The sequence below is a fragment of the Eschscholzia californica genome, unplaced genomic scaffold (assembly GCF_041429995.1).
Source record: "Eschscholzia californica isolate CP2 unplaced genomic scaffold, dmEscCali1.0.p SCAF_6, whole genome shotgun sequence".
Lineage (NCBI taxonomy): Eukaryota > Viridiplantae > Streptophyta > Magnoliopsida > Ranunculales > Papaveraceae > Eschscholzia > Eschscholzia californica.
The window spans coordinates 33,407,175-33,421,227 of NW_028238483.1; the positions used below are offsets into that span (position 1 = coordinate 33,407,175).

Consider the following 14,053-nt stretch of genomic DNA (forward strand, 5'->3'; position numbering starts at 1 on the left):
AGGCATGGGGCAGCACCTGCTGGATATGTGCTCAACCACTTTGGAGGGGACATTGCCACTCCCGTTTCTCCCAAGTGCCTTTAACCTCTTACTAGCACATTTATTTTCCAGTCTTTCGTAGCCTGTGATGCTCGTAATTCTTGTGAGGCCCAATTACATTTAACAATAAATTCAATTACTATCGTAGTTGGTTTTTAACTAAACACTTTGAACCCTCAAAGTAACAGAATCGATAACCTTCATTAATCTATTAATCGCCTATTTGCTCATATTGTTGTTATCTTGATCAAATGACACCTTTTATGGATGTGAAAGACCAAACTGCCCGTTGTCTTATTAGGGTGTGGTCACCCTGTTGTCACCAAGGAGGCTCTTTTATCATTTTTGAAGCAATAAAAAGTAAAATTAAGTGGAGTGATTTCTCTCCAGTCTACTAAATGCTAAGAACATAGAAGTGTGAAAATGAAAATGTAAAAGTTAATTTAGTAGGAAGACTAATGGTAATGGAAAAAATGGGGCCAACTGCGAATATCGGACAAAGTTAGGGGACAATTGATCGAGTTGGTAATGTTATGGGATCATCTTGCAATTACACCTTATTTCATGTCCAATTAGTTATTTATGGTGTAAATGAAGATGTAAAAGAGGTGTAACAATATAGGAGGAGAAGAAGACAAAGGATGAAGATGTGGTTTCTTATCACCAATATCCAATCTCTCTTTTCTTCTTTTTCTGGATAATTTGAAGGGTTGGCCAATGATTCCTTCACCATTCAAAAACCAGACTTACCCCCACATCACAACTCCAAAATTCCAACAACAATGGAAGCTCTCTTCCTAAATTCATATCTCTCTCATCTCAAAAACTCCTATCCTAAACCCATCTTCTCCTCCTTCCTCCATGAACCCACCACCACTAACAACTTCCTCCCTCTCTCTCTTACCTCTCTCTCTCATAGGTTTAACCTCAGAACCTCTGCTGTGGAAGATAAACAGCAACAAACAACCTCATTCTTCGTCGACCAAGTAGTAGAAAAACTCACCCCACAAACTCAGGAAGAAGAAGATGAATCATCGTACGGAGAGGTAAAGAGAATCATCGGAAGCAGAAGAGCCACAGTCGAAGAAAATGAAGGTTCTGCATCTTCTTCGTCCACCACAGATGAATTAATGGAGTACTTAATAGAATGGAAAGATGGTCATACCCCTTCATGGGTTCCTTCATCTTTCATAGCCAAAGATGTTCTAGCTGAATACGAAACTCCTTGGTGGACAGCTGCTAAAAAAGCCGACGAAACCGCCTTCCAGAAACTTCTAGAAGAAGAACAAGAAGAAGATGGTAGTTATGGAGGTCGAGACGTTAATGCAGTAGACGAAGACGGGCGCACTGCACTTATCTTTGTCTCTGGGCTTGGCTCTGAACCATGTGTACGTTTATTAGCTTCGGCAGGTGCCGATATGAATCACAAAGACATTCGTGGTGGTCTTGCAGCTCTTCACATGGCAGCTGGATATGTAAAACCAGGTGTAGTTCGTCTTCTGATTGAACTAGGTGCAGATCCTGAGGTAGAAGATGAGAGAGGACGTACTCCATTGGATTTAGCAAAGGAAGTACTAATGGCCACACCCAAAGGGAGTCCAGTTCAGTTTGCAAGAAGATTAGGACTTGAGAATGTGATCAGAGTTTTGGAAGAAGCCATTTACGAGTTCGCGGAAGTGGAAGAGATAGTAGAGAAGAGAGGTAAAGATGAGAAGACAATGGAGTATTTAGTGAAGTGGAAGGATAGTGAAGAGAAAGAATGGGTTAGAAGTAATTTGATTGCAGAGGATTTGATTAAAGATTTTGAAGATGGGTTAGAATATGCAGTAGCTGAAGCTGTGATTAGTTGCAGAAGAACAGAGGAAGAAGAAGAAGATGGGGAAGGGAAGAGAGAGTTTTTGGTGAAATGGACAGATATTGAAGAAGCAACTTGGGAACCTGAAGAGAATGTTGATCCTGAATTGATCAAGGAATTTGAACTGAGACAAGCTGGTTTGGGTCATGAATCAAAAGTTCAGAATGAAGCTCAGTCAACATCTTGAAAACTTGAACTCAAGCTTATAGTTTTTGGATGAATATGTTAGATTGATTTTGTTTTCTATTGATTCTGGCCATACTTTATCATTTTAAATGTTTGGGTGATGAAGCGTGAATGGGTATACAGTATACACTCATCACTAGCTAGAGAGAGAAAGACAGAGAAAGAGAAGAGAGAGAATGGCTTATGTTGATGGACCAATCCAAGTTTCATGTTTCATGTTTTCAGTGATCAAGACTTGAGTCATTCAATTCACTAACAAATGTTGAGAATCTGTCAACAAAATTTTACTATGCCTACAGTAGTTTACAGGCCTATATGTTCACTACAACATAAATAATCTGAATAAAATCTGTCTAAGATCATGCATCTTCTATAAATTTCTAGCCCGAAGGATCAACAATTTCTTGATCTCAATCAAACCCATCTTCGTTGTCTTTGACTTTAACTGCAGACACCATCTTCAAGAGTTGATCTATCATACAAGCTTGAAACTGCAGAAGCTTTTGTTTTGTTCAGTAACCCTCTCAGCCGGGTAAGCTCTAGTTCCTCTGTCGAGGACTACCTCCAAGTGACTGGAATTGGGAGCTCAGGGATGGGTTTAGAATAAAAATGTTTCAGGTGCAGCGTAGGACTATGGCGCATGATGATCTATATATTCATTTTTAAGAGCTCTGTGTTGTTGGATGACCAAAACTGAAGCACTCATAACCATATCTGAGGAAGCTAAAACATCTCCTACAACTCCGAGCTCTGGGCATTCTTCCCAGTCGCTCATCCCCGTTGTTAATGGTGAAAGTCCACGACCACCCTTACCAACTACAAACAACGAGTACATGTCTTTCATCTCACTTAAAACCGCCATTGTTTCTGTTCCGTTCTCTACAAACTTCTCTACATAATTCGCATGCCTTAGGGTCACGTACCTAAGTTACAGCCATACATGATGTTTAATTAACTGAAAAAACAAGAAGGTACGAGTTTTGATGTTGTATTAAATACCTGTTACAGAAATTAGCTAGGAAGGCTTCGTCCGCATCCTTCTCTGTGACATGAGTCATGATGTCCATTAGAATCTCATCTTCTTCGTTTGACGCCATATTAATGCTAGCTTGGAGCTCTTTGCTTGTTACAGGCAAGAATCTAAAGACCGTTAACTTCACATCAGGATGCATAGCCATCTGACTACTATACGCTAATGCCTCACGATCATCAGGTCCTCCGAAAAACAAAGCTGCAACTTGTTGCTTCATCTCTGAATCGGATACTTGTTTTGGAGCAAAACCTCTATCGACAAGAATCCCGACAGAACAAGGAGCAGCTCGGAGAACCTTTTGGTTGGTCGTCCTTATTCCTTCTTTGCTTGTTTGCATCTTTCCGTCTACACGTTGGTGCTTGTGAAATGGAAGGATAATAATGGAAACTCTCAAGTTCTTTGCACTGTTGCACAAATCGCTATGCATAGTAGTAATATGTGATATAAGCTTCACCTGGTGGATCGGAACTCGGGTATCAGTAACGAAGGAATCGATGTTTTCATTGATCTCTAATTCATCATTTCCACCATAATCTTCATCATCAGCAATGTCCTCGTGTTGGTTATATAATAAGTCAGATGAAGACTTGTCAGTGAGCTCAACTAGGTGCATAACGAATGTGGCAAATGGAAACTTGCGAGAACCTAGTGATGCAGCAATAATAGTAACCATTGTGCGTACATGACGCGGCCCATGAACACAAGCTAGTGTCCGTACTTCACTGTCGGGCTTTTGCATCTCTAGTCCGACATGCCTGAATGCCATGGATTTATCTTCTCTTCTTACTATCAATGCCAGAAATGGACCTACTATTACTGTGTTAAACACCACTGTCACTAGATACATATTGTAAACCTTTTCTGTCCATTTCTGCCAAAAATAGCAAACCAAACTTTACAAACGTGTTGATATCTATAGTATTGTTTCCAAAATAAGATAACACATTGGTCTGTGACTCTGTTGTTCTGAAATAAGGAGAATAGAGGAGAGGAAGACTTACATATTTCACGGAAGCCAAACTTACGATCAGAAGACCAGCATGACCTTTAACGTTCATTAGAAGAGCGAGGAAAATGCTGTCCTTTGGGTTGATATTCAAGTAACGACAACACACAAAAGCACCGCCGAATTTTGCACTGATGCTTAAGAAGATAATGAGAATGATTATCCCGATACTTCCCCGATCTGCGCCTCTGAGATTTAATTGAAACCCCATATTGGCAAAAAAGAGTGGGAGTAAGAAGTTGTCTACAGGGTAAGCCATTTTGTGAACCAAAGTCCTATATGTCTTCCCTTCTCTGGGGAACATTAAACCAAGGAAGAAACAAGTAATGCTGCTGTTATAACCCCACATTTCTGCATAGACCGAGACGAATGTGACTACTAACATAATTGAAAACACCTCTATGTTCTTGAGGTGCTTCCGATGTGGATTCCGTCTGTTATAATACTTAGCCACTCGCTGATTCAGGGCTATTGCTACTAGAGCAAAAGTTAGAGAAATACTAATCCCTTTAATAACCCCCCAAAAGTTCAAAACTCCCCTGCCCCACGTTGAAGTTACCGCAATTCCGAACAAGACTGAGAGTTCATTGATCAATGCAGAAAGTATGGCCAACCTCCCAACCTCCGAAGAATCAATCTTCAGTTCAGCTGTCATCTTGATCACCGTAGGAGATGAAGTGCTAGCTAAAAGCATCATCATGCAAATAAAGAACGAGAACCCGTTCCCACTGGAATCTGCTTGGTGATATAACAGGGGGGAGAAAGCAGCGGCTAAAACGATGCAAGATACAACACTACTATAGGCAACCCAAGATGCAAACTTAAAGCTACGAAGGAAGTAAGAAAAATCCATCTCTAACCCAAAGAGGAACATGTAAATTATACGAATAAATGTAGCTAAGGTTTGATTGTAAATTTGTGGGGAATCACCGAAGATCGATTGTTTGAAGAGTTTGATATGAGAGAGTCCTATAGGACCTAGAACCATCCCAGCCTGTTCACAACAAAAAAAAATGTTCAAATAAGTACGATCTCTTCAACCATCTAACTACGATTATTATTCAAACAATTATTAGACCCTTTCCAGACAAGCGCCATTACTGAAACTAAAGAAGCTTTTCGTACTCTAAATTTCATATTTGGTAACTCTGTTATGACCAGAAAATATGTTCATTAACATTATCAATCATACTAGCTCATGTTTGGTCATGCACAATTAAAATATTTCCTAAACATAAAAGGGAAGGATCAGTAAATATGCTTTCTTACCAGAACTTGGGAAACAGGACCACCTTGGCCAAAGGGTTTGAGGATGAGATTGAAAAGGTGAGAGAAAACTAGAAAACTGAATATCTCTGTACCCATATGCACAAAGGAGAAAGGGTCATCCCCAAGGCATGGTTTTGCATTGAGAATGGTCGACATTGCTGTTTTTCAAAAAACAAAAGGCAAACAGAGACAGAGAGATGATTGGGTATCTGGGATCTCCTTTGTGGTGGTGGTGGTGGTGGTGGTGGGAGGAGGATGGAGAAAGATGAGGTAGAGGGGAAGAAAGTTGAGGATGTGGGATGGGGGTTCAGTCCTCTCCTCTCTTCCCCTTGATGACTTGTTCATTACATTGTGTTTCTATGTCACCATTTCTTCTCATCATCTTTTCTTAGATTGATTTTGATTGATCAGAAAGAAGGGTAGGAGGGGAAGGAAGCGAACATGGTGGATGGTGGCTAACAAGAAAACAAAAAAATTGGGTGGAAGAGCTTTCTTTGCGGAATTTCATCGAACAGTTTAGAACTACTTACGTGTCTATATCACCTTCCAATTCTCCCTCCTCAATATCATTTTTGGTTTGGTTTTCTCTTTCATTTAATTTGGGACAGCCATTTCCAAAGTCCCATCCTCATCTTTTCTCTTTCATGATCAGGTGTAATGACTATTAAAATCTCATCTAAAAACTCACAGCCATTTCCAAAGTCCCCCTCCCCTTCTTCCATCCAGCTAGTCTTTTTTACTACTACTTTGTATTACAATATAGAGTTAATTCCTATATGGCCTCCTACTTTGTGACCAGCTTCCTTTATGGCCCCCAAATTTCTGTAAATTCAAATATGGCCCCCTATTTTCATGGAAATGTCATAACTACCCTTCCCATTAATATATTTTCAAAATAAAATTAAAAACAAAAACCTAAATTCCACCTCACTTCCCTCTCCACCACTCATCTCTCTCCACGTCACTTCTCTCTCCAACTCACCTCTCTCTCTCTCCAAGTCAGCACTCTCATGAAGGTTGTCGGCCGGAAAATTTTCCGGCCGGCGACCTTCAAACTTAAAAAAAAATATATAATTTTTTTTTTTTCACTCATCTCTCTCTCTCTCTAAAAATTCCGGCGAAGGGGGTTTCCCTTCGCCGGAATCTGGTCTGTTGAAGAACAGACCAGATCGGTCTGTTCTTCAACAGACCAGATTCCGGCGAAGGGAAACCCCCTTCGCCGGAATTTTTAGAGAGAGAGAGATGAGTGGAAAAAAAAAATTTCAAGTTTGAAGGTCGCCGGCCGGAAAATTTTCCGGCCGGCGACCTTCATGAGAGTGCTGACTTGGAGAGAGAGAGGTGACGTGGAGAGAGATGAGTGGTGGAGAGGGAAGTGAGGTGGAATTTAGGTTTTTGTTTTTAATTTTATTTTGAAAATATATTAATGGGAAGGGTAGTTATGACATTTCCATGAAAATAGGGGGCCATATTTGAATTTACAGAAATTTGGGAGCCATAAAGAAAGCTGGTCACAAAGTAGGGGGCCATATAGGAATTAACTCTACAATATACATTCTTTATACAAAATATTGATAGACCTAGTTACTATTTTTTTAAAAACCGTTTCTGCAGAGAGTTCTTTTCGAGATATTCGATTTTCGATAGAGAGGTCCCTTCGTCGGGATCTCCTTCACTATTGAAGGAGAGTTTCTTTATTTTAATATTAATTTAGTTTTTCTCTTGTTTTTTACATCTTTCTTCGTTTTTAGTGACGAGGAAGGAGGAAAAAAACAGTGTATGACGGCGGTTTTTCAATCTTTATGGGGTTCTTCATCTTCCATTTCACCAAATTGAAGATGTCTTACAGAAAGGAAAGAGAGATGGACATCATACAACAACTTTGATTTGATTTTTAAATGAAGATGAAAGGAAAAGAGAAGACTGATTTATCTTCGCTCAAGAAGATAAAGTTGTGATATAACTCAATCTTCATCTTTAAAATCAAATGTTAAAGTTTCCCGTGACATTCATATTTCTTCTTTGAGATTGTGTGTTCTTGATGCAATTCGTCTCTACTTGGTTCATTTTTCTTCATTAAGTATAATAACGTTGCACGACCTCTAGGGTCTCCTTCGTGATCTTTTAGGATCTTTTTATTTGTGACTTTTAAGGTCTTTTTATTTTAATTTTGCAATATTGTACTTCTTTCCCTTCATGTTATCTTTACTTTTAGACCGTGTTTGGCGTGCGGGAATGGCGTGGGAATGGAATGTGGTTCCTGGAAATCACATTCCAAATCATTGTTTGGCTTGTGGAAATGACGTGGGCCCGGGAATGTGATTCCCTCAAAAAGGAGTAATAGCAAATCTAGGGGAGGTGGATTTATGATTCTCATTCCCACGGAATCACATATGTTAATATTTATTGATAAATATATTCTTAACAAAATATTGATTACCGTGTGATTTATAAATCATGATTAAACTAGGGTTTTAAACCCAAACCACCACAGAGTTTTATTTTAGATAAACTTTTATTAAGACCTTTATTTATTATCTTTAAATTAATACTGATAATAAATAAAGCCATTGGTGTATCGTGTTATTATTTCATATCTACGAATTTGAATAAATAATACTGATTTTAATATATAACAAAGTTGATGTGTATTTTATGTAGTTTAAGTAAGGATAAAAGTGAACTTTTACAAATATCTACATTCCTATTCTTGTACGAACCAAACACCTAATTAGGAATATGTTTGGAATCAACTTCTCATTCATGATCAAACCAAACATCAAACTACAGTAATCTGATTCTCAAGAATCACGTTACGGGAATGTGATTCTTGGGAATCACATTCCATTCCCGCGCGCCAAACATGACCTTAGAGTAAGTTTCGTGTTATAGTTTACTTTAGTAAATCCATGTTGTACTCAAAGGAGTCAAAAGAATCAAACCATTTAATGTTATAGATCGTATTCCATATTATGAATGAACATTCTGATTATAACTCAAAGAAAAAAAAAATACTAAATAATGACAAAATTTAGGAGAAGGGATAGTTACTCATTTTTTGTAGCACTCCAAGTGATTTAAAAACATATATTATGCACTTATAAGTTATTAAAAGCTAATCTCATAAAAAAAAAAAAGTTATTAAAAGCTACAGATTGAATTTGTTGTTTCCTGGATCCTACTTTAACTTTATCAAAAACAAGAATTAGAAAGTTATTTGTCGGTTGGAGATGGGAAATAGAAATTCAAGTAGGTTTAGGAAGATATCTCTTAACATGTATATATATAGAAGAACTCCACTACACTTGAGAATCCATATTACTTACTTGCGACTACTACCTCTCTACTCTTCCACCACTTTTAAGTTCTTCTTCTTCTTCTTCATTGATCATCACCCATCCTCAATATTAACATGTCTTCTTCTCTTTTCAAATCACCTCTTTTCCTTCTCACTTTCATTATTCTTCTCTTCTTTTCATCTTCATCCTCTGCTCAACTACTTCAACAAACTTGCTCCAACTATTCTTTTGCCCACGATGAAACCCACCGTCTTTACAACTTCTGCAATGATCTTCCTGTTCTCAACTCTTTCATCCACTGGAATTTCAACCAATCAACCGGAATTGTTGATATCGCTTATCGACACGCAAACATCACTTCTTCAACATGGGTTGCATGGGCAATCAATCCTACTAAAACTGGTATGGTTGGAGCCCAAGCTTTTGTTGCTTTTCAAGGTCCCAATGGTTCAATGCATGCCTACTCTTCCCCATTGAATAGTTACAAAACCCAACTCCAAGAGGGACCTCTTAGTTTCCCTGTTCATGATATATCTTCAACCTACGCCAATAACGAGATCACTATATTTGCAACATTCCTACTTCCTGACCATAACATTACAACTATAAATCAGTTATGGCAAGATGGACCTCTTGTTGACGGAATAACTCCTGGGATGCACCGTATTTCAGGAACCAATGTTCGATCTTTTGGTTCTCTTAATCTTCTCTCAGGATACATATCAAAACCAACAAAAGGAGGAGCAAGTCCAAGAATTAAACTCAAGAATGTACATGGGGTGTTGAATGCCGTGAGTTGGGGAACACTAATGCCGTTGGGTGCGATAATTGCAAGGAACTTGAAGAGAGTCGAGTCCACAGGGCCGGCATGGTTTTACTTGCACATAGCATGTCAGACGACTGCTTATGCAATTGGTGTTGGTGGGTGGGCAACTGGTCTAGTATTGGGTAAGAAATCTTCAGGCATTCAATACGACACTCACAGGTATATCGGCATTGTTCTCTTTGCTCTCGCTACACTACAGGTCCTTGCATTGCGTTTAAGGCCAAAACCAGACCACAAGTACAGATGCTACTGGAATGTCTATCATCAGTTGACAGGTTATGTCGTGATTGTGTTGAGTGTATTGAACGTTTTTAAAGGTATTGACATATTAGACCCCGAGAAGAAGTGGAAGAATATCTACATCGGAGTTATATCAACTTTGGGTGCCATAGCCGTTGCTCTAGAACTTATCTCGTGGTCCGTGATTATCAAAAAGAAGAACAAGATCGCCACAACTGCCACTAAGCTACCAACCCCTGATGTCATGGTCTAGATTTTACAATTATTTACTGGAGTTTTGATTTAACAAACCTATTGGAATTCATGTTCTTTTTCTGGATTGAATTGGTCTAATATGTCGCGAAAACATTCTTTTTTGATAATTCGAAAGTGTACTTAAATTTTAAACTGAATATACATTATTTATTTTCGTATCCTGCACTCTAGCTGATATTTCTAGTTTAGTCACATTGAATACTTAATACTTAGAGGGTCATTCATTTGTAGAACGGAACTAGCAATGCCCGTTAAAGCGAAGAAGTATCCCAACCTGAGATGATGGTGTAGCTATATACCATGTAGAGTACATTCGTTCTTCGTTTTATATTCTTTTTGAAGTTTACTTGATAATTGTATGGAATTTTTAGATCGTTAGGCCACTTAAACGGCATTGTTTCAAGAATCATTTGTTTTTAGATGTCCTTGGATTGTTTTTCTTTCTTTTACTTCGCTGGCCCGTCTTCATTTATTTCAGTTATATATAAAAAATTGGTCATTTGTGCAATAGGGCAACAGTGCTGTTACTTGAAACGTGCAAGAGTGAAAGTGAAATATCATATATCTAGTTTCGACAATGTTTTACATGAATTTAATAGACAACACTCGGAAACGAAACCATTACACCATTGTAGCTAGGCTTACTAATGAAAGACCAACAGAATATTAGTCATCGGTTCCATATTGAAGCTTTTTTATAAGAGAATGTTTTAGCTAGATATCTTTAATACGATGATTGATCTTTCTCATTCCCAATGTTGATCATCGTTACAAGGAGAGCAGCTCTCATGGGCAATATCGGTGATCTGAACACCCAAGTCATATACTGCACCCACCTTCGGCCTTCCAGTCAGCTGGCAAAGCTTTCTCTGTGATTACAGTTGCTCTACCGTATCCTCCGGTCACTAATATCCTGAACAACAACTCTCCATCTGGAATTGGACTCATGTCCCAGATTGCTCCATGATTCCTGTTCATGAAGCTCCAATTCATCGTACCAACCTGCAGATATAACGTTCATTCTCCTCTCTGAATACGACTAGCAAAGGTACAAGAAGTGCATTATATGATCCATATTTTAATCACCGATATTTTCGTCTATATAATTACCTTAAGTGCATCGATGACTTTGATATCGGTTTTGGCACCATCAAACTACTTGACATTTGTGTCACCGCAAGGGAAATCTTGTCACAGATAAAAGAAAACGCAGGTGAACTTCGATCAGCTCTTCGAAGAAGAGGTGAAAATTCCTTCAAAGAAGAGAAGGTTGAAGCTTATCTATCAAGTAGAAAGAAGATGAATAAGTGTATAAACAAGTGCCTTGAAGACTTGAAAAGAATGGAGAGGAAAGTACTAGTTTCCTCATCTTCTCTTTTGGACCAAGATTATGACCATCTAAATATGGTGATTCGGGTTCTACGAGAAGTAAAAGCAGTCACAATTTCAATATTTGAGAACTCAGTCATGGCTTTCATGTCTGAACCAAAGCTCACAAAGTGGGCATTAGTATCAAAGTTCATTCAAAAGCGACAAGTAAGATTCGTAGATGATTCAGTAGTCTATTCCCTCTTCCGGCATGATTCAAGCAAAGACTCCGAGATGCAAAATCTACAAATGGCACAGAGAAGTTTAGAGGCATTGGAGAGCAGAATTGAAGGCGTGGAGAGTGGGTTCGAGTCCATCTCAAGGCGCCTAATTCAAACCCGAGTCTCTCTTCTTAACATTTTCACACAGTAGAAGCTCTACTGTTTTTTGTTCTCGAGAACGAATTCTGCGATCCCTCATTGGCTTCTGTAATTGGACGGACTAGCCAATGGATCCAGAAGGACAGAAAGAGAATTTATGTAACTATTAACATGGAAGTGTATATAGAACTAATGTAAATCAAATTTTCGTGGTCATTTTGTAACTTATGAATTTTCTATATCTTTATTTCGTATTTTGTTTTTTCCCATTGACAATCTAGTACCTAGTCGAACGAACCGTATAAAATATAGTTCGACTCTCCAAATTGGATTTAAGTAGATTTGATGAATCTATCATATTTGACTTCTTGACAATTCCTTGGATAGGTGGAACTAAGGGGTGAATAATTGTTGCCTAAGCCATTCCATGGTCTACCCCAGATTTGGAATAAGTGTTAATTGGGGTCATTCAATTCTACTCGAGTTAGGACTTAATTGGGAGTAATTAGAAATAGAAACTACTGAATTTGTTGTTTCTTGGATCCTACACTTGGAACTTTATCAAAAACAAGAATTAGAAAGGTTATAAGTCGGTTAGAGATGGGAAATAGAAACTAATAACTGAATTTGTTGTTCCTGGATGCTACTTGAATTGAACAAGAATTAGAAAGTTTATTTGTCGGTTAGAGATGGGAAATAGAAATCCAACTAGGTTTAGGAACAAATCTCTTCTTAACATATATAAATACAAGACCCACACTACACTAGACAATCCATAATACTACTTGATCGACTACTGCCTCTCTACTCTTCCACCTCTTTTAAGTTCTTCTTCTTCTTGATTGATCATCACCACAAGGTACCATCCATCAATCAATCAATAATAAGATGTCTTATTCTCTTTTCAAATCACCTCTTTTCCTTCTCAGTTTCATTCTTCTTCTCTTCTTTTCATCTTCATTCTCTGCTCAACTACTTCAACAAACTTGCTCCAACTATTCTTTTGCCCAAGACGAAACCCCCCGTGTTTACAACTTCTGCAATGATCTCCCCGCTCTCGACTCTTTCATTCACTGGAATTTCAATCAATCAACCAGAATTGTTGATATCGCTTATCGACACGCAAACATCACTTCTTCAATGTGGGTCGCATGGGCAATCAATCCTACTAAAACTGGTATGGTTGGAGCCCAAGCTTTTGTTGCTTTTCAAGGTCCCAATGGTTCGATGCATGCCTACTCTTCCCCATTGAATAGTTACAAAACCCAACTCCAACAAGGACCTCTTAGTTTCCCTGTTCATGATATATCTTCAACCTACGCCAATAATGAGATCACTATATTTGCAACATTCGAACTTCCTGACGATAACATTACAACTATAAATCAATTATGGCAAGATGGGCCTCTTCTTGACGGAATAACTCCTGGGATGCACCGTATTTCAGGACCCAATGTTCGATCTTTTGGTTCTCTTAATCTTCTCTCAGGATACATATCAAAACCAACAAAAGGAGGAGCAAGTCCAATAATTAAACTCAAGAATGTACATGGGGTGTTGAATGCCGTGAGTTGGGGAACACTAATGCCGTTGGGTGCGATAATTGCAAGGAACTTGAAGAGAGTCGAGTCCACAGGGCCGGCATGGTTTTACTTGCACATAGCATGTCAGACGACTGCTTATGCGGTTGGTGTTGGTGGGTGGGCAACTGGTCTAGTGTTGGGTAAGAAATCTTCGGGCATTCAATACGACGCTCACAGGTATATCGGCATTGTTCTCTTTGCTCTCGCTACACTACAGGTCCTTGCATTGCGTTTAAGGCCAAAACCAGACCACAAGTACAGATGCTACTGGAATGTCTATCATCAGTTGACGGGTTATGTCGTGATTGTGTTGAGTGTATTGAACGTTTTTAAAGGTATTGACATATTAGACCCCGAGAAGAAGTGGAAGAATATCTACATCGGAGTTATATCTACTTTGGGTGCCATGGCCGTTGCTCTAGAACTTATCTCGTGGTCCGTGATTATCAAAAAGAAGAACAAGAGCGCCACGACTGCCACTAAGCTACCAACCCCTGATGTCATGGTCTAGATTTTACAATTATTTACTGGAGTTTTGATTTAACAAACCTGTCAGAATTCATGTTTTATTATTTTGGATTTGATTGCTCTGATATGTCTCCGAACTTTCTGTTTTGATAATTGGAAAGTGTACTTGAATTTTAGACTGCATATACTAAACTTTGGAACTGAGATCTTCTTGTATTTCTGTTTTCTTCAATCTAGCTGGTATTGCTCATATAAAAATTGAATAATTTATATGAGCAAACGTTATTGCTCTTACAACATTTGGAAGGA

General features: G+C 38.6%; 3 protein-coding genes and 2 pseudogenes across 4 annotated transcripts; 4 read left to right on the forward strand and 1 right to left on the reverse strand.

Annotated features, from left to right (window-relative positions):
* The first annotated feature begins 821 nt into the window (after positions 1–821).
* Positions 822–2,340, forward strand: CAO (chloroplast signal recognition particle component (CAO)). The gene has a single exon (XM_086645231.1). The coding sequence runs from the start codon at positions 822–824 to the stop codon at positions 2,079–2,081; it is 1,260 nt and encodes a 419-aa protein (XP_086501357.1). The 3' UTR covers positions 2,082–2,340.
* Positions 2,299–6,147, reverse strand: LOC147533816 (cation/H(+) antiporter 2-like). Its single transcript, XM_086645230.1, has 4 exons — positions 5,389–6,147; positions 4,115–5,113; positions 3,080–3,984; positions 2,299–3,003 (listed from the first exon to the last, which is right to left on the reverse strand). Exons 1-4 carry the CDS (start codon positions 5,542–5,544, stop codon positions 2,712–2,714), a joined length of 2,352 nt encoding a protein of 783 aa, XP_086501356.1. The 5' UTR covers positions 5,545–6,147; the 3' UTR covers positions 2,299–2,711.
* A 2,650-nt stretch (positions 6,148–8,797) lies between these two features.
* Positions 8,798–10,003, forward strand: LOC147533817 (cytochrome b561 and DOMON domain-containing protein At5g47530 pseudogene; annotated as a pseudogene).
* A 1,151-nt stretch (positions 10,004–11,154) lies between these two features.
* LOC147533818 (uncharacterized) lies at positions 11,155–11,745 on the forward strand (the record flags this gene model as incomplete). Its single annotated transcript, XM_086649356.1, has 1 exon — positions 11,155–11,745. A coding segment is annotated over one exon (591 nt), but the record flags the coding sequence as incomplete, so codon positions are not given.
* Positions 11,746–12,581: 836 nt separating this feature from the next.
* On the forward strand, positions 12,582–14,038 carry LOC147533819 (cytochrome b561 and DOMON domain-containing protein At5g47530 pseudogene; annotated as a pseudogene). Its single transcript, XR_015228131.1, has one exon. The product of XR_015228131.1 is annotated as a cytochrome b561 and DOMON domain-containing protein At5g47530 pseudogene (transcript).
* Positions 14,039–14,053: the final 15 nt, after the last annotated feature.